Source organism: Talpa europaea (assembly GCF_964194135.1).
Source record: "Talpa europaea genome assembly, chromosome: 15".
NCBI classification, from domain to species: Eukaryota; Metazoa; Chordata; class Mammalia; order Eulipotyphla; family Talpidae; genus Talpa; species Talpa europaea.
This window is the reverse complement of record NC_140083.1, coordinates 37931536-37952250: the sequence shown is the minus strand read 5'-3', so window position 1 is coordinate 37952250 and position 20715 is coordinate 37931536. Positions and strand designations below refer to the sequence as shown.

At 38.8% G+C, this 20715-nt stretch overlaps 1 protein-coding gene across 2 annotated transcripts in view; it reads left to right on the top strand.

Moving 5' to 3' along the window:
• HMGA2 (high mobility group AT-hook 2) overlaps positions 1 to 17281 on the top strand; it is a gene marked incomplete at both ends in the record, with an annotated part of 126261 nt that extends 108980 nt beyond the window's left edge. Inside the window, 2 exons of one of the 2 annotated variants that reach the window (XM_084255208.1) lie at positions 5655 to 5687; positions 17237 to 17281. In XM_084255208.1, coding sequence (XP_084111334.1) covers positions 5655 to 5687; positions 17237 to 17281 — 78 coding nt within the window. Of the gene's footprint in view, positions 1 to 5654; positions 5688 to 17233 lie in introns of both variants that reach the window. The other variant, XM_084255207.1, reaches the window with a different exon arrangement.
• Between the last annotated feature and the right edge of the window lie 3434 nt (positions 17282 to 20715).

Here is a 20715-nt window from a genome sequence, read left to right as displayed (position 1 = left end):
ACCTGGTGGATGATTTGCCTCTAGAGATCAGAGACATTTACGTGATCTTCCCTGAGGCTCTGCTGTTCCTTTGAGCGTTGCAGGGGCATCCCAGGAGGGCAGGGAAAGAACAGGGGTGGACACCATATGGATGAGACCTCAGCACCCTGATCAGAAGTACCATTTTATCTGCTTCCTATTGTATGGATCCATTAGGACCTGATTTAGAAAATAATAGTGCAAATTCTATAAAACATGAAATTCATTTTTTAAGGAACCCACATACAAATGTGGACACTTTAGAATATCAAAGCTTTAAAACTGTAAATCCTGAAAGCCATGAACATGTGTGTTGATTACATTATTTCGTGTAAAAGACAAGAAAGGATTTTCACTTCTGATGCTGATAATCTCTTTCCAGTTAGGTTAACATCATATTCGAAAAATGTATTCAGAAAAATACTGACATTTCAGAAGGACAACACCATATTTCTCAGCACATAAATGGAAGTAAATCTTGGTGAATAGGTCCATACAGAGAGAAAGTCATCTTTTGAGCCTTTAAATGATTTGCGACAAAAGGTTAAAAAGGATATTGTTCAAACTACAAATCAGGAGAACTCCTGCCAGTATATATACCACATGACAGGAAGCTGCTGCCTTCATGGCTTGTGGCTGGGGTTGGAACGTTCATGTAAAGACAGGATAATCACTTGTCTCGGATCTGAGCTGTGTCTACTGCTTCAATTTGCTTGATACTTTTGACTATAAATAACCAATAAATTTGGTCCAGAAAGCAGTTGAGATCATTGCACAATAGGTCAATTTATTTACTGAAATTTTCTCTTAAACAGAGCTACGTTCTCAGTTCAGGCAGAAGCTGAAGCTGGTTGCACTTTTGTGGGTATAAACATGATCATAAGCCCCACTATTTCAGTGAGCTAACTTGGGCATAAAGAATTCCTTTGTAGGTTTAAAAAGCAAATATCTTTCAGCAAACATGTTTAGTCTGATACCATAAGTAATTAAAATTTTCAAATGACTGAAATTATCCAGTGAGATATTACTTTGTAAGACATAAAAGGCCCTGCAAATGTTAACTCTCATTTAAAAATTAGAAATGAGAGTTGTATTTTAGGGGCCTTCCACATCTCAGAGAAGAAATGAAAGTTTTAAAATTCTTTTCAGAAAACAGGAAATTTATCTTACCCTATCCTGCTATGAAAGTGAGGGGGAAAAAAACCCACAGAGGAAAAGATAGTGCTAGAAAGTGCCTCTTCCTTGAACATAGGCCTTATGATTTTAAATCAAAGTGGACAAAACTGCCTGCTACTGACAGGCAGAAAACAAAGAATATAATTAGCTTAAAATTCTGCTACTTACATAAAACTAAAAGACCCATCTGTAGTGAAATCCAAATGAAAGGCTATTTCCTTTCAAGAGTTAACTTAAGACTCCGTAATGCTCATCCTTACTTTACTTTACTATACAATTGTACCTTATTTAAAAAAAAAAAATTCAAGGTGGTAAACGCCATCCAAGCCTCTCTTCATTTGATGCTTAGATTAGTACTAAAATGAACAGCTAATGTCTAGGCCCTTTGTTGTGAAAGACTTTCTTTCAATGCCTTGTAGTCGAGGTGGCTTAACTTCTAAGTATCAGCTTTAAAAATGCCTAGAACCCCTGGAATCACAGGGTGAATGCTCAGAAGCACTGGAGAATCCCTTAACTCTTCTGAAATACATAGAACAGTAGGCCATTTCCTATATAAGCTTTTTCTACAGTCTTAAAAAAAATAGTCTGTGAACATTAAAAATTCAACAACTTTTTTTCCTTTCATTTGGAGAAATACTGGTTTGCTATATGATCTCAGAAATCTAAAAATATGTTCTTTCCTTTTTCGTATCCTTTGTACTTTCTGAACATGCTGTCTCCTAAGCTATTTGCAGATTTATTAACAATAATGTTTATTTTCTTGGGGACTCTACTTTCAATTTGGTAAACTCATCCAGTCTAAGGATTAACCTACAGAGAATAACACGTTGAAATCCATGCAGTTTCAGAGGGCTCGTCTTAATCTTTACATGATACATTCTTTTAGTTCCCCTCAATTGTTATTTTAACATTATATTAATTCAAATTATTTCTTCAAAGTCTTTTACTGTTGTTGATGTTGATGTTGATGCCTCTTGTTCTTAAAAGAAGCTCTTCATCATCCATTGTATTATAGAAATCTAAATGCAACTGTGGAGTAAGAAATTTTCGTTCCAAGCTTTTAGAAAAGTGTAACAATCTCTTTACACAAGTACCTCAAAATCTCAGTGCCCTGATAGGTTGGCATCCCAAATGACCAATTGCTAAACTGTATAAATTCACCAGGTGCACAGACTTACTGGAATCAAAATCATCAGAGTTGTCTAACTACTTGAAGGGCATTGCTCTCTGTTCAGTAAATGTCATTATGAAATCCCTGCCTTCGAAAGGAACTTCTTCGGGCCCTCCACAGTTGATGATGAAAGAAGAATCTCCAAATGGGTCTGGTAGGAGGACCTGCAGGCCTAACTCTTGTCCCTGGGTTCCACCTTTCATCAGCAGCTGAAGAGACTGAAAGCTGTACCCTGCTGAGAAAGCCCTGGGCTTTCCAGGCCATGGTAGCAGTGGGGACACTTGGGAGATCACCAAGAAGAAGGTGCAATCTGGAGGTGGAAGTCAGGGCTTCTCCTCCTGGATGGGATCCAGATTTGATTTTTAATTTTTTAAGGAAGAGAACAGGTTTCCTTAGAGCATTATAAGGGGATTAAGAGAATTAGAAGACTAAAATTATTGTAGCTTTAGAAAATGATCTCAGGGAAGTTATTTAAATTCCCTGTGCCTTAACTGCCCTGTGAGAAAATGGAAATGAGAAGGCCTGGGCCCTTCCAGTTACAGAGGGGTAGATGTTAAAAATAAAAAGGACTTTTAGTTCTCTATGGGAAATGTATGTGCAAAATACTGCTCACTTTTTAAGGCAGAGGAAAATAGAATACAAAACACTGTAAAGATTAATGTGCATAGCTGATCGTATTCAGTTTTTCTTATCAAAATATAGTAGTCAACCATGTTTTTAAGCACCTTGGGGGCAACTGGTTTCAAGGTCTCAACACAATTCTGAGCTAGGAGACGCCTCCAGGAAGATAAGGGTCTGGCAGTTTGTTTGGTGTCCCAAAAGATTTCCAGACAGCAGTTTGTTTCCTTTTCCTTTTTATGAATGGCAGTAGTATTATGCTTTGTCTGCATTTTCTACCAAAGCCATTCATAAAAATAAAAACAAAACAAAATAACAACAACAAAAATCTTTCTCGGCACAGTCTGGAGCCATTGGGTGCCAGAGGCTGGGAAAACATCGTGGCAGCCATAATCCAACCAGCATTGAAAGTATTCAAGGGTCTGTTTGTTTGGTGGTCTGAAAAGTATGAAGTGCTGTAAGGAAGGGCAGCTGGTAGAAGTTCTGTGACACGGACTAGGCTGGGAGCCAGGGCTGGCAGAGTTTCAGACATTGTCTTTCCCCTCATTGAAGTGTCAGGACCTAATTCATGGAAAATTGGGTGAGCTGGCAGCCCTTTCAGAGGATTTCATTGAGCCCTGCAGTGTGCAGGAGTCACATGAATGTGGGATCCCGGGCCAAAAAAGGAGGGGGACTTCTCAGCAGTAGGAACCAGTCAGCCTGCAAGAATGTGTGGGGATTTGAAACGGTTTAGGAGTAAACATGTGTACAGGTGTAATCGGCAGGAAAAAAGAGAAGGAAGAAAAGTGCTCTGTTCTTACAAATGACTCTTTTGAAATGAATACTCTCTTAGCACACACTTTTGAATCCTAAGAGGCAAGAAGTCCTAATCAGCCTTGCTTCAGTTGAACCTGGAGAAAAACATCATCTTAAAACCCAGGCTTTATGATGTCATCTCTACTGTAATTGTCAAAGGGAAGAACTTTTTTTCAGTGAACAAAAAGTATTTTACCATTTCTTTTATATTTATCTTGTTCATGGTTTTAAAAAAAGACTGATGACTTTTATATAACATAGCTTAATAAGCAATAAAACATCACATCATCACCGAAATTCTAGAGGAAGAAAAATGAACTGGAGCTCTTCTCCCCCAGGATATAGAAAACTTGCCTTCACTTCTGGTATTTGGGAGAAATGTAGCCATTTTGTTTCTTTCACTTGTACCCGGAAAGCATGACACTGTCCATAGCAGGGTGACTCAGTGCACTCACAAATCTCAGGGATGTGTAGATAGAATCAGTGAGGCTTATGTTCATATGTGAGAAGGAGCACTGGAAGTAATCCATCAAAGCCCAAACTTCAAGTTCACATTTTACAATATCAGAGAATAATTTCATACATTGCTGATAGGTATGTAAAATGGTATAGCTGTTTTGAAACACTGGCAGCTCCTCAAAAATTTGAACATTGAGTTACCTATAGGACACACAAATCCTACTCCCAGCTATCTACCCAAAAGAAATGAATGCAGGTCAGGCCTCCCCGGTGGCACAAAGGGTTGAGACACAGCCTATGAAGCTGTTCACAGCCACTGCAGCACAAGTTCGATTCCCGGCCAGGGAGCTACTCACATGGCTCAGCAGACCACTCCTGACTTACCCACTGCTCCCCTCAGCAGTGTATTTCAGTCGATCTGCCTGTTCTGTTCCCCACTCTGTCTCTGGTGAATGCTCCCACCCCCCCGATGCCTCTGGCCTGTATCCCAGTTCTTGTATGCATGAATAAATAAATCTTTAAAAGAAATGAATGCAGGTCCACAGTAAAACTTGTATATGAATGTTCATAGCAGCATTGCTCATGGTGCCCGAAAGGTAAGAACAATCCAGTGTCCATCAACTGATAGGTTGATGCAGTATAAACAAAATGTAGTATATCCACAGAATGGAATATTATTTAATGATGAAAAGGAATGAAGAATTCATGTATGCTACAACACAGACAACCCAAGAAAAACATTAGGCTAAGTGTAAGAAACCAGATACAAAGATGATAGATCATATGATTATATTATGTGAAATGCTCAGAATAAGCCGATGTATAGAGACAGAACATAGATTGTCAGTTAGGGGTGGGAGGGCAGCTAGGCAGGCAGGAGGGGATGGAGAGTGGCCACTAATGGGTGTGGGGTTACTTTTAGAAGAGATAAAAATGCTCTAAAATTAAATTGTATTGAAGATTGTACAACCCTATGAATACATTAAAAAAGATTAAGTTATGCACTTCACATGGGTAAATTTCATGTTATGTAAATTATATCTCAATAAAAGGTATTTTTTTAATATTAACAAGTTAGGCCTCTACTCTCCCTAAGTTTTTTGATATTAGATTAAAAATAAAGTGAAGCAAGTTTATCTTGATATAACTAGTATATAAATGTGTGTGTGTGTGTGTGTTTCTGTGTGTGTGTATAACACACACACATATATATATATGCCAGAGCTTTAATTGGGAATTATTTAACTGAGTTAACCTGTATGAATAAGCACACTTTCACCTTAGATGAAACATTTGAACTTTGAATTTTTCTTCTTTACTTTGCAGACAACGGTCTATATTTAAAACATGTATACTTAGTTGTTTTCATCATGTTTCCTTTTAAAATATAACAGTTCTTTTTTTTTTTCTTCCTTAGCCACAACAAGTTGTTCAGAAGAAGCCTGCTCAGGTAAGAGATGGCAGTTACGATTTTTTCTTCCAGTTTATATGAAAAGGAAAGTGAAAAAATATGACCAAATTAAACCTTTAATTTGTATTTTTCTAGTTTTGATTTTGTCAGCATTGCACTATTCTTGAAAATTGGCTTCAGAGTCAGGAATACATAGTATGAGATTATATCATTAAAAAGCCTAAAAGATAAAGACCTGAAATACACAAAGCAAATATGCTTTTAAAAATAAAACCTTCACTTCAAGGTCACATTTAAAACAACTCATTAACATCAAATTTTGTCTTTACCACCTAACTCTCTGTATTCCATTGACTTGATACAGGCCTTGTTGTCTGCAAAATACATCATGATGTCCAATATGTCTGTTCATTGAATTGTTCCATAATGTTTGATGATCCCAAACTACCCCCCATCCAAAGTCTGGGAAACTGGAAAATTTAAGTTATACTGGTTTTATTGATTGATGAAGTCTCAGGTCATGCTTCAATGACTGAATCACCGTCTCTGAAGTCTTTGGCAAAATCAAAATAGGAACCAACTTTACTCCTGTTATTCTTTATGCCTGAAATTCCCTGACCTAACTATAACCTACAGATAGAAACATAAGAATCCTATTTATTGAGGAAGTATATTGTAAAGAACACAGAAGAATAAATTAATCATGATTGCCAAGTGTGAGCTGTTCTTAAAATATAAGAAAGTCCTACAGTCCTCCCTTCTGGGTTTTAAGGGCAGATCTAAGTGTATTATGCAGAGTCTGTGGTGCATTAAGCAATATGAGCCAGCAGTGAGCCTCTCTTCCAGCTTCTACATTCTGTGATGTCAAATAGGTAGTTTTCAATCCATTGTGATGAGTCTTTACAACATGGAAAGTAACAAGTATTACACACCAAGACTTCTTTTCCTGAAGAGCAAGTTACCAAACATTAACCTATAGACTATAGACTCCACCCACCAGTGATTCTGCTTATTGGGTTGGAGACTCAAGCAATAGTATTTTTTTAATGAACTTCCCAAGTGATTCTAATGTGCAGCCAGAGATGAAGGCATTTGGTGAACACACACAAGAAGAAGTTTGAACAAACTACCACAGAATGTCATTGAACACGAGGCACAAGGGAATATAGATGAATGAGTGGAATGCCATGTGTTATTTAAGGGAATGATTCCCAGAGGTTTGGATTTTGTTTTTGTTGTTTAGTTGTGGAAGAAAAACTAGAAATATAAATTAGGATAAAGAAAGAAAAATGTTATAGAGGAAATGAATGGTATATTCAAATGTAGTGAAGAAAACAGATCATGGGTTGAGATAAAGAATGTGGCTATAGCTGACTGTAAATTGGGCAGTAATATACCAAGAAATGATATAAGTAAAACCACAAATTTTACCCAAGAGAAGCAGGAATGTCAAAGAAGCCACAGATAGAGGGGATGGTCTACAATATGGCTGTCCTAGAGAACCTGCTCCAAATTTGCCCTTAAAAAGAGAATTCAGATTCAGAACTAGAAAAATGAACATGAGTTCATTTGGCTTCCTTATCTATATTGTCTAAAGACACTGTGATGAATTATATAAACATGAGGACTACATGGAGTTCATGGAGAAAAATGTAAATTTTACGTTACATTCAAAAGAATCTCGTTCTTTTCCATGTTTCTTTCAAAATACCCTCCCAGATAGCTTTTCCATGTGACAGCTGCATTAATTCACGCTCTTACTCTTTCTTCAGCCACAGTAATTTGAGGGATTGTATTCAGGTTCTGTTTTAAGGTGGTGAAGATATTAGCATATTTAAATATTTTACATATAAGCAAATGAAGTAACAAGACACAACAAAAATCACTTAGACTTTGAGAAATATGTGGTGGTTACAAGAGGGAAAAGAGAAGTGAGGGGTGAATAGAGTCAATTTGATGGTGTAAACAGCACTAGGACTTTGGTGGTAAGTACTGTAAGGTTTATATACTTGTCAAGGTATAAAGCTGTACCAGTGAAACATACAATATTGTAAAGCAATGACAGATCAATTAATTTTATTTAAATAAAGCAAAATGGAGAAAGGAGCTCATCCGCATGAAAGGAGACATAGTTTTTACTTTCTGACCCCATCATTGGGTGAATTCTCTCTCTGCCTTTTCACTCATTTCTGAAATGGGATCACATCAGCAGCTCTTCTCTTAATTACATAAATTACAAGGATTAATTATCATGTGCTGACTTATTTTAGGATGCTAGATTTTTTATTTTTTATTTCCATTCTAGAAAATTCTATAATTCCAATTAGTTCAAAACTATCATCTTTTTAGAAGACTCCAGTATTTTAATTGCTTTTTTTTTCCCCTAAAATAATGATTGTTTTTTAACAAGTGATTCCTAATGGATAGAATGTGTGATACATGTATGTGCAGCTACAATTACTTTATTGTAAAGCACCCTGATGCCAAATACTGACGCCTCTACAGAGCTTCAAAAATGCCACTTCTTGAAACAAATAAAAAGTGGCAAAATTTACTCTGAGGAGAAAAAAATTCAGAGTTAGGATCAATCTCAAAGTATAAATATGCATTTATGTTTGTGTGTATTAACTACCTATGTCTAGAGTGGAATAAAAATTTATGGAAAACCTACTGCAGGGAGGGTGAGGTGGGGGGAGCTTGGACTGTCCACTAGGTATCATCAGTGCAAACCTCATGTGTCCCCATGATCCTAATGGGAAAGTTAATAGTCTCTTAAAAATCTCAAAAGAGAAAGAAAATCTGCAAAATTCACATCAACTTACTTTTTCTTTCCAAAACCAGTGAACTAAGCTTACTAGGGAACGTGCCTTTATTTTCATTTAATGTTTTAAAATAAGCAACAAATAGAAATTAGCTCATTTCCTGGTTTTTTAGCAATTTGAGGCAATTGAATTCTCAGCCATATGGATTACATTCTTAACTTCAGTAGGAAATGGTGATAGCTTTTCGTGTTGTCGTCATTTTTTTTTTTTAAGAAGAACCGTAAGAAGTATCAGGTTGTTGTTATTGCTAGAAGGAGCTTTGTTTCTCAAGTTCTTATTTTCCTAAGACTAAATTTCACTCCATCTCAGGCTTCCAAAATGGTTTTGCTGGTTTATCAGTTATCTCACTTTCTTGATGCCCCCTCTTCAGGCTCTAAATGGAGATTAGAAGTGACTCTATATAATTCAGACATTTTCCCCCCCTTACTTGTGCCCTACCCAAAGGGAACACGGGTTTTTAAAATCTTAACAGTTCTCCTTCTTTTCAACCCAATTTCCTCCGCCTTGTATAGCTGTGGCAAACTAACCCTCTGGCAATTAAGACAGGAAGAAACCTGCTCCTTTTCAATGTCCCAGTGAAAGAATTGGGAAGTTTTCCATTTCTAAAAGACTTGAAACAAAGCTTTCTATTTCGAAATAGAGCTTTTACCTGCAAGTAACATCTTCTGTGGGTGGTGTGTACAGGGCAAAGAAATCACAGTAAGCTTTGGTTATCATGGGATTTTCCCCCCTTTCAAAAAAAGAAGGTGAATATTTTTACAGAGACTTCAAGTGCAGTTTTAAGGATGTTAATATTTCAGACAACCTAAACATTGTTTGGAGCAAAATGAGAGATTTCATTTGGGGACAAGCAAGTTGCTGAATGGCCGTCAGCATCTTGGTCTCAAAGAAGGCATTTTTACTGGGGGCTTTTCGTCTAGACGTACAAAATAGGCAGGAGGCAGAGGGAAGAGCATTCCCATTCTCACACTCATCTTTTACGGGGTACTTTGGCCAATGCAGTAAATAGTTCATAATAAATCAGAATTGCAAATGGTCACTCTTGTGCTCACTCAGGGAGCATGGTGATTTATATCACCTCAGGCATAAAGAGTACTGATTTATTTCTGCTCCTACCTCTGCCCTTTCAAGCTGGTAAAACATTTTGTGGGCCAATAAATGTTTGGTACCAACTGGCAAAACATGAAGAATTCTATCAAAGCCAGCCCTGAGTGGCAGGCACTGTTTTGTTGTAAGGGAAATATTTTTTTATTTAACCCCTGACCGCTGACATTGCAAAAGTCAAGAGAGAAGGAAAGAACAAAGCAGAAACCAACATTTAACCCTTTCAATGAGGTAGCTCGGAAATATGACAGCATAAGATAAGGAGAACTCGCATATCAAAATGATTATTAACTATAAATGTAGGGAATGGTTAGCTTAGCTAGCAGTGGGAATAAGGAATATTGGCAAGGTGAAGACAGTTGTTCCTTAGTAGAAAATATGTCACAGCAGAGATGATGAAAACTTCTAACAGAAGTGAAGGAACATCTCTCAAATTGAAACAATATGTAAATGTTTAAAAGGTGAAATTTAGTATTTCTAGACTTGACAGATTTCCTATAGGAGTTTCTTTTTTTTTTTTTTTTAAGAGTATGATTGTTTTTAACTATGTGGCAAAGTCTGTGGATTAGGCTCAAAACAAAATGTTAATATCTGCCTGCCTTTCCTGTACATGTGATAAAATGTTTTTTCCTCTGCATTTTTAATGTGAGTTGAAAAAAAAAACAATTTTTTATTTAAGATGGAAAAGTTCTTATATTGTCTGAACTTGCTGACTCAAAATAATATGAATACATATATCTGGCTTTAAAACCTAGTCTTTCTAAGAAAATCTTTAAGTGTGAATAGAAGTAAGTTGCTTTGTCCAAGATACTTTCTTTATAGTCAGGAAATGTTTTCTGGACACACAAATATTTGTTGAATGTTATTTGACAAATATAATTATAAGTTGTAAATAATTATGACTTATTGTTATTACTGATCTTTCATAATCTTATTCAGAAATCCTGTCAGAATAATGAAAAACACTTGGTGCAATAATGACTTAAAAATCCAGAAATACTCTGTTCCCTGACAACAAATACAACAGTTATGCAAAATGTTATGCATCAAGAAATCAAAGACAAAAGGTTTCCCCTAGTCTATGCTATCAATAAACACAGCTGGAACCTAACCATTCAGCAGCCTTTAACCTAACCATCTTTTAAAACTACTTTGCATAAAAATAAACACATTCCTCAACAGCTTTAGAAATATTGAAGCAAACTTCCTTCTTCTGAATGTTTCCTGCATGCAAAAATTCTTGTGCTACATCTTTAGCTATTTTTTAAACATGAGGTTTCTTCAATGAGACTTAGAACTGGCGTGGAAAATTGACCAAGCTCGTGATTCTCAGAAATTGTGACTCACAGGATCCAGAAACTTACAGAAAATGATTTCCCCATCTGAAAAATATGACTCCCTTCTGAAGATGTTTTTAAATAGCCCTTCATCCCAGGAATGATATTTGTAGTATCCCAGGGATGAATGTACCTCTGTTTGCAATGTTTTCAGCACCGCAATGCAGATCAAGGGCAGGAACAAGACAAAAAAGAGTACATTTTAGAAATCTAAGCTGTCTTAGTTTGTTTTCTTTAGGAAGCATTATTTTATAGTAGTAATCATTATTTTGCCACAACCTATCATTTGAACCTCAGATGAAGGAATAGACATATACTGAGTAATGATAATTAATAATCAAAGTTCCACATTGTAGTGTTACAGGCTTTTTACTGTTTTTTTTCTAAGCTTTCCCATTTGGTTGTCACATTTTTTCTCACACTCTGTAGGACAGCCAGAAGGGTATTTTCATTACTGGTTTAACATAGTGAGAATAAGTTACTTGCCTGCTATTGATATATTGCTGGGTTTAGTGCCCGTGGTGAGTGACACATAGGATCAACACTTCTTTACCCTAAACACCCCCCAAGAAGGCCTTAAAAATGACTTTATTAGGGCCTCCCCGGTGGCGCAGCGGTTGAGCGCGGGGTTGTGAAGCTGCCTGCGGCCTCTGCAGCAACTGTTCGATCCCCGGCTGCTCCCCAGCCATCGGAGGAGGGTCCCACATGGCGCGCAGACCTCTCCTGCTGCCCACTGCTCCCCTCAGCGTGTGCTTCGGTCCTTCTGCCTGTTCTGCTCCCCGCTCTGGCTCTGGTGAATTCTCTCACCCTCCCGCACTTCTGACTGTACCCAGTGCTTGTATAAAATAAAATAAAAATAAATAAATCTTTAAAAAAATGACTTTATTAAGCTAATGATAACATCTGCAAGGTAGTCCTGGTGCTTGTGTATTTCCATGTACATAAAGTCAAAATGGAGTCCATAAATACCCTACTTTTGTAAGACTCCTTTTGCAAAACTTATTTCCCTCCTAGCATTTTTGCCAGAATTTTTTACACTTGCAAAAAATTATGTGGCTTAAATATGTTCCATTTAACATGTTTTTAAAAAATCTGATATAAAGTGTTCCTAGTTGGAGGAAATAATCACTTTCCACTAAGTAAATTAAAATAACTGACAGGGAAATAGAAAAACTCAGGTCTCTTAGCTGCAGATGGAACCTGAAAAACTGGTCTCTGGTCATTGCTGCTGAGGAGGAGAGCCCATTCTTGCAATTCTGATGAGAGTGCCTGGAGATTTGGTGAACGTGAGAAACTATCAGATGTGTCCTTAAGGACTTGAACACACTAAGATGACAAAACAGATATGTCATTAAGCTGTAACTGCTTTTTCTAGATTACCAGGTGTTTGTAGTTTTATTGGCAAGTCAGCTTACATTACAAATGTATTTTTTTTAAAGATGTATTTGTTTATTTATTTATACAAGCACTGGGTACAGTCAGAAGCGCAGGAGAGTGAGAGAATTCACCAGAGCCAGAGCGGGGAGCAGAGCAGGCAGAAGGACCGAAGTACACTGCTGAGGGTGTTATAGGGCAGCCCCGATATTGAACGGGTTGCCTGGCTGTGGGTCCTCACCCGCGCGCTTACAAGGGACTTATTAATACTCCACTACAGGCACACACAAAAGGTTAATAAAAGGGTTATTTACAAGGGAAAAGGAAATAAGGAAAATGTACAACTTAGGGAGAAAATAGGGAAATAAAGTCTTGAATGCGTCCTACCCGATCCGCCGACATGGAAACCCAAAAAGCACTCTCAGAGCTGGCCCAACGCTGCGAGCTGCCAGAGAGCCAAAATGGGGGACCCCTCCAAAGCCCACGTGTCTGGCTTTATACCAACCTGGCAGCTTAACTCCACCCTCAGGTCCCAGCCACCTTCCCTTTGGTGGTGTCAGGATTTGGAGTTTCCAGTGGCTTTGGCTTTGGCCTGGGATGGGGGTGGAGTCCACAAAGCTTGTATGGAGTTAGCTTTAGGAAATCCTTTTCCCCCTAACAAGGGGAGCAGCGGGCCGCAGGAGAGGTCTGCGCGCCATGCGGGACCCTTCTCAGGTGGCCAGGGAGCAGCCAGGGATCGAACCGGCGCAACAGAGGCTGCAGGAAGCTTCGCAACCCAGCGCTGCCCCACAGGGGAGGCCCTACAAATGTATTTTTAACTGCAGCATTTTATAACAAAAGAGGTGCAGAATTCTTTATCTTGGGGTGGTGGGGGGGTGGGTGGAGAGAAGTAAGGACTTCTTAAAGCCAACATGGACATCCGTGACTTTGCAAGCCTTCCCACACACAGAGGGGCATCATGGGGACAGAACTCCCGAGGTTTGCCTGGAGAGGGTTGCCATTTCTCAGTTCTATTTAGAATCCACTGGCTTCCCTTCCACTGTCAACCTGCTGTTTAGTCTGCATCTGAAAATGAAACCCAGAGCTTTAGCTATTGCATTAAATATTGAGTTTTCCTCCAATGCAACCCTCACTGTGGCTGTGTGGTAAGTTGTTTGATTAAACTCTTGAGACATTTGCAAATTCTGTCAGGCATTAGGGGACAAATTTGAATCTTGGGCTTTTGTCTTCCTCCTTCCAAATCCATTAATGGAAAAAAAATACCCACAAGTGCTTGCCTCATGCATTGTGTTGAACCAAATCAAAAGAATGGAATATTTCTAGATGTTAATGAAAGCAATGAAAGAGTTAAATTTATTAAATTCCTTTTTTGTGAACAAAAGAAAAACTAAAGCAAAATGAGAGCAATTTGCCACTAGTCATAAGTAAAATACAGTTCTCTAATTCTGCCCACTTTCCTTTCCCTCTCATCTATTTTCTGCCAAAATAATTCACGTGTTTTTGTTGCGGTGTGGTGCAGCCTCAGTTGTCTTTTGTAAAGTAGCTGTGTGGATGGTGGGGAGCTGTTCAGTGTTTAGAGGCCTTAGCGGCTGGTGCTCATAAAAATGTCACTGCACACTTCCGCTTAGAAAAGGCCTTTCATCCTACATTTCTGAAACCCGTTCCACGGGTAACCCTCCTTGACCAGACTGGGCTGTTGGGCCTTCCCACCTTGCCTACAAGCCCCTAATGAGAAAAGGGTAACTCTTGGCTACAGAATTTCAGTCTCCTCGTACCTCAAAGCTGCTCTTGGGGGGCTACACAGGATCAAAGGTCCTTTGGCCATATGTTTCAAACATGAAACAATTTAAACATCTTAAGGTACAAGCTATTGACTGTTAAATGGCAGTGTCTTCTAGTTAGAGAAAAGGATTGAATCTCAGGGGTCCCTCCCACCTATGCTGGAATGGAAAGATGGTCCCCTGGGGACATCACAGCCAGTTGCTTATTCCCTCCTCCACACCCAGCTTCTGTCCACTTCTTGAATGGTGGCCAGGCCCTCTGTGGGGTCCATCCGGCCATGACACTCAGAGCAGCCCATGGTGCTTTTCCAACTTCATCTTTATACCTGACTGGGAGGATTTTTTTCCCTCAATCAAACACGTTTGGTCACAGCAGCTACACATGTAGCAAAAGGCCACTCACTATACAGTTGAGAACAGTGGTTTGCAGAGAAATGCCAAACACCCTGCAGCGTCATCCACTTGGGGGCCAGGCTGTCCTTTGGAGGGTGGCCAGTCAGCGCAAAGCCAAGAAGAGAGAGATCTCCACCATCTAGACATTTGAGGAAAACCATCATTCTCTTCTGAGCATGTGAAAGCCCCATTACCTGTAAACATTTGACAGAGTGAGAATCCCACCTTATCCCATCCTAGTTATGTGCCCAGACATCTGACAGCTACTAGTACAAGAATGTCAAGGTCAGCAGAAAGATACATACAGCAATAAAACAACTTTCCTGGTAGCATTAAGAACTGTTAAAGGTAACAATGTTAGGGACCATCATTTTCAGATGAGTTAGTTCTATTTCGGGGTTTTGAATAGACTCCAATCTAACAAAGTTTCTGAGAATGTTTTGAAAAACCCATCACATTGCAGCTACTATGAGGTCTTTGTAAGTTCATGGCCTGAACATTCTATATCCCTCTGGACTTGAAAGTACTTTGGTTTCCAGGTAGTATAGAAAAATTGAGCAGTTGGAAATGGAATAATTACATCCAGGAGATTTTCCAGCTTGATTGAGTTCTATTCATTGGTTAACCCTGAGAAGAAATAAAATATACTTGCCAATCTTTACAGGATAGCCCTTATTTTAGGGTGGTAACCTAGGTCCACACCTCATGTCATGATGAGAAGTGAGCCATTTGGGGATGGATGAAGAGCGTATCTGCTGAACAGCTATGGTGACTTTCTGGAATTTAAATATTAAGTGAAAAGACAAGGTCATAGGCCAGCTGAACCTTGGCTTGTCTCTCCTTCGTCTGTCCATGGCTTTGATCAGGCCACATCCTCCTCTGTGGCCAGGACTCCTGGAGAACCTCGGGGTCATGGCCTGTTGCCTATCAAGAGGTATAAACCTGCTGCTTAAATATGTGAAGCCTGCAGTTTGGGGGTTGGGAGGAGAGGGGAGGTAGCTTCATCCGTTCCACATTTCCCACATAACCCAAAGCAGACTAAACAAAACCGGTGTGAAATCTCATGACTTGATGCTGCTGTGGTTTTATATATGTATACATATATATATATATATATATATATATAGGCTGTAATCCATTCATTTGTAGGTGTGTTTATTCCCAGGATTTACAGCTCTCTCAGTCTTCAGGGGAAGAGAATGTTTGAAATCTTTTGCAAAGGGTTTGTAGTAAGCAGTGGCCTGTGATTAAAGCCCAGGGTAAAGTGTGTGAGTGTGTGTATGTGTGTGTGCATTCATGTGAGTGTGTGAGTGCTGGTTCATGGAGGCTCCCCCCTCCCGTTTGCTGCTTTTACGCAAAAGCGTCACACATGGTAGCATTTAGGAGCCCCTTCACAGCTGAAGTGTTTCAAACACTAATGAATGGAAGTTTGGTCATATAATGCAGACAGGCTTTAAGGCATTCTTTACTGAATGGTGTACTGTAGTGACCTGGGAAAGGAAGAGAGGTATAAATTGTATCAGTTAGCCACCCAGACAAAATGAAGCCATGTGGAAAATCAAATCTATTAAAGTATGAAGACTGTTATAAGCTGTTTTAAGCTGACCATTCTTAAAGGGGCTCAGTTTGCTGCAGGAGTAAATGTTTACCTCTTCTTGCAGATCTTTTTCACAGGCCCTCTTAAGAGACAATGTGCAGCATTTGATAAAAATCATCCTCTCACTAACGACACTTTTATCAGAAATGTTTATTGTCTCTGCTTTACCACCCATGTCCTGAAAGGTACTGCACATTTGTTAAACAAGCAAAAGGAAAGAGAACTGTGCAGTTCAAGCCAACTTGCAGAAACTCCAATAAATTCCAGGGCCATAAGGAATCAGAAAAAGAAAAAGAGAAGAAGGAATTAGATTTATATGAAGAGGAGGGCCTGCAAAAACATATATATTAGATTTTCTCTGCTTGGCTAATGCACCATTCAGTGTTTGCTTGATGTGGATTTAGGTTTTGAGAATGAGCACTTATGCCAAAGTTTGGTCACTATCTTAAAATGTGCTTTAATAAATATAAGAATGAGGAAATCGATTTGGAAAGAAGTTAATAGTCAACTCTTGCAAGTCCTTTCTGTGTCTGCTCTTGCTCTCACGCTACCACCCCATGGCACTGTCACAGTCACCCACAGGTTCTGGCACCCGTCTGGTTTGGCCCAAATCCCAGCCCTGCTGCCCCTGTGACTCTAGGTACGCTCCTTGCTGTGCCTGATTTTCCCATCTGTAAAGTGGGAATAATAATATCCAGTCCCTAAAAGCATTTATTAAGCCCTGTAAATGTGTCAGCTAGTATCTCTAATATCTGGAGGGTGGATCTATTTCTGCCTTAACTTTATTTTCTTTCTTTGTACACGGGGTTTTTGTTTTTGTTTTTTTTTTTTTAACTGGTGACTGGCTTGCTGTTGGGAAGAATATATCCTTTTCTTTTATACTCTAATTGGTGGGTAAGCCTGTATTGGCCTAATGTTCTCTGGACTGCAAACAATTAAATTTGCTTACCAGCCACCATCATGTCAAGCCTTAAGTCAACAGTGACTAATGGTCGCTCTGGGAAAAAACAACACCTTGATTCCTCAATTACAGTTTAAGAAGCCCTGGGAGTGGGAGGCTTGCCAATCATCACCATCCTCTTTTGAAGCAAACATAATGTGCTGTGGAAACAGGTCAGCTCGGAGCTGTTAGTGAGAAGGTCCACGGCGTAATGCTTGTGCCCTTTGTGTGTTCCAGGAGGAGACTGAAGAGACATCCTCACAAGAGTCTGCAGAAGAGGATTAGGGGGCGCCAACATTCAATTTCTACCTCAGCAGCAGTTGGATCTTTTGAAGGGAGAAGACACTGCAGTGACCACTTACTCTCTATTGCCATGGTCTTTCCACTTTCATCGGGGGTGGGGCGGGGCGGGATGGGGGAGGGGTGGGGGGGGAGAAATCACATAACCTTAAAAAGGACTATATTAATCACCTTCTTTGTAATCCCTTCACAGTCCCAGGTTTAGTGAAAAACTGCTGTAAACACAGGGGACACAGTTTAACAATGCAACTTTTAATTACTGTTTTCTTTTTTCTTAACCTACTAATAGTTTGTTGATCTGAAAGCAAGAGTGGGTGGGTGAGAAAAACTCTGAATGGGGTTTAGTCAATCACTGCACTGCCCACAAACCAGAAACAGGTCACGCTCGTGACACTGGGCATTCATAGAGAAGAGGATGGTGTCCACCAGCCCGTGGGCACCGTCAGACACCACCCCACCCGCCCGCCCGCCCGCCCACTGTAGAGAAGGCTCTGTTTAGAACACCAAAGATAGGACTAGATACTACTTCTCTCTCTTACCTTATAATCTTGTAGATGCTTATTTGATGATTTTTTTTTAACTTTTATTTCTAAGTGAGACAAAATGCTGATGTATGCCTTTCATTCAGCTCACAACCCAGAAAAGGTTATGCTTGTTTTACAAAAAGGGAAGTAACAATACAGAACAAATACTGCCAGCGCCAATCTTTATGTCTCACACACATCAGTGGGAGAAATACATTTACTCACAGTGCTCGTTTTCAGGACAACGCTTGTCCTGGTAGAATCTACTTCCTACAGAACCAAATGCCATTTCGCCATAAATCACATTTGTCAGCCTCAAAGCATTTAAGTAACCTAGACAGCAAAATTATCCTCTTTGTAAATTAATGAAAAGGTACAACAGAATAATGCATGATGAACTCACCTGAATTACGAGGTGGGAGGAGCGAAACCTAAATTTCTTTTGCTATGTTATATACTACAATTGAAAAAAAAATGCAATCTCTCTTTCTCTCTCTTGCTTTCTCTCCTTCTCCCTCACTCTCTCACACTCTCTCTCTCTCCATTGTGTATCAATTTCCGTGAAAGACCTAAATACCACTTACCTCAAATTAAGCTTATGTGTTACGTCAAGGAATATGTTTTGACATAGGATGGTTGGCTGAGGTGTTTTACTTTGACTTCAGTTCACCATCTCTTCATTCAAACTGCACTTTTAGCCAGAGATGCAATATATCCCCACTACTCAATACTACCTCTGAATGTTACAATTAATTTACAGTTTAGTACTTGTTACATGCTGCTATACACAAACAATGCAAGAGAAAAACGTAATGGGTAGGTGATTCTAATCATCTGCAGTTCTTTTTGTACACTTAATTGCAGTTAAAGAAGCAGTCTCCTTACTGTGTTTCAGCATGGCTATGTATTTTTCTATGTTTTTTTAATTAAAATTTTACAAATACTTGTTTCAGTTTCTCTGCTAGATTTCTACATTAACTTGAATATTGTTTTAACCAAGTCGCTCCTAGGATTTTAAGGATAATTTTCCTCAATCACACTCTACATCACATGAAATTGGACTGTAATGTTTAAATAATACCCTCCAAGTTTGTACCTCAAATGAATTGTTTAAGGAAATGGACTAATTGACTTGCAAAGACCTACCTCCAGACTTCGAAAGGAATGGACTTATTCCTTGCCGCATTCGTTTTTGTCAATGTTTGCAATAATTCAGACTGCAGCTATCCCTAGTCAAAACTATTTTTGTAAGAGACGTTTGATAGAAAGGAACACATTTTTACTTACTTTTGCAAATAACTAAATGAAATAAAGGCAACCTTCAAAGAAACGTGAAGCTTTGTAGGTGAGATGCAACAAGCTCAGCTTTTGCATGATGCAATCAAAAATATGTGTTTTTAAGATTAGTTGAATATGGAAAAATGCTTGACAGATATTTTCATGTATTTTACACAAATGTGAGTTTTGTAATATGTCTCAACCAGATTTATTTTAAGCGCTTCTTATGTGGAGTTTTTATTCCTTTCTCTCCTAGTTAGAGTGTGCTGACTTTTTACCGTGGTATTATCAACTGGGCCAGGAGGTAGTTTCTCGTGACAGCTTGTGTCAGTGTGGCTTTTAGTTTTGAAGCCAAATGAAACTCAAAACCATCTCTCTTCCAGCCACTTCAGGGAGGTAGTTTCAAAGGCCACATGCCTTTCTGAGACTGACTCACTGTGGTGAATCACTAAAGGAGCTATGAGAGAATTAAAACTCAAGAAAACAACTGTTAACTGTGCATTAAATAAGCAAATAAACAGTGGCTCAGAAAAATAAAAGTCCCCTTCCATATCTTGAGTTGGGCCTTTTCAAAACCTCGTTGGCCAGAGCATAAAACGAAAGCAGTGCCTCATGTTGGCCAAACTCAGAGCACCGAGTGGTTTCCAATCTCTGATGAAGTTATCCTTTTATTTACTATCGTTGTACAATCAAAACACACTACTACCTCTAAGCCCCAGTATACCTCATTTTTCATAATGAAAAAAAAACAAAAGCTTGTGGCCAATGGAACAGTAAGAACATCATAAAATTTTTATATATATAGTTTATTTTTGTGGGAGATAAATTTTATAGGACTGTTCTTTGCTGTTGTTGGTCTCAGCTAAGTAAGACTGGACATTGAACTTTACCATTTCTGCAAGTTAGGTATGTTTGCAGGAGAAAAGTATCAAGACGTTTAACTGCAGTTGACTTTCTCCCTGTTCCTTTGAGTGTCTTCTAACTATTCTTTGTTCTTCATGTAGAGTTGCTGTCTATGATTGTACTTTGAATCGCTTGCTTGTTGAAAATATTTCTCTAGTGGATTATCACTGTCTGTTCTGCACAATAAACATAACAGCCTCTGTGATCCCCATGTGTTTTGATTCCTACTCTTTGTCATAACTCCATTAAATGAGTAATAAAGTTTGGTCAAAAAGGTCAAGGAGAAAGACGGTCACAATTCGTTTTTGTTGCACCCTCCTGTAGTGTGCCTTCAACCCTACGCAAATGCCCTAACGTTTAAAATGTACTTCTGGAATCAGCTGCCCTACATTCACTTTTCATATCCAGGCATTTAATTCTACAAAGACAATGTTAGGAGAAATGTAAAGGAAGAACAGATCGTAGTTTAAAATTAGAGAATTCTACTTAAGGCCTGCATCTACAAACGTTGTAAGGGAAATTCCAAGTATTCTATTTATCCTTGAAGTAACATTTGGAGAGAGATCCAAAAGCTTGGTGAAAAGAAGAAAAGCCACAATGTTTCTTCTCAACAGGGGTCTTTATATGCTCTAAAAACCCTAAACAGAGTCAAAATGACTCCACCAAGTTCAAGATGATCTTTACTGCCCGATTGCTGATTATGCATAAAGTTAG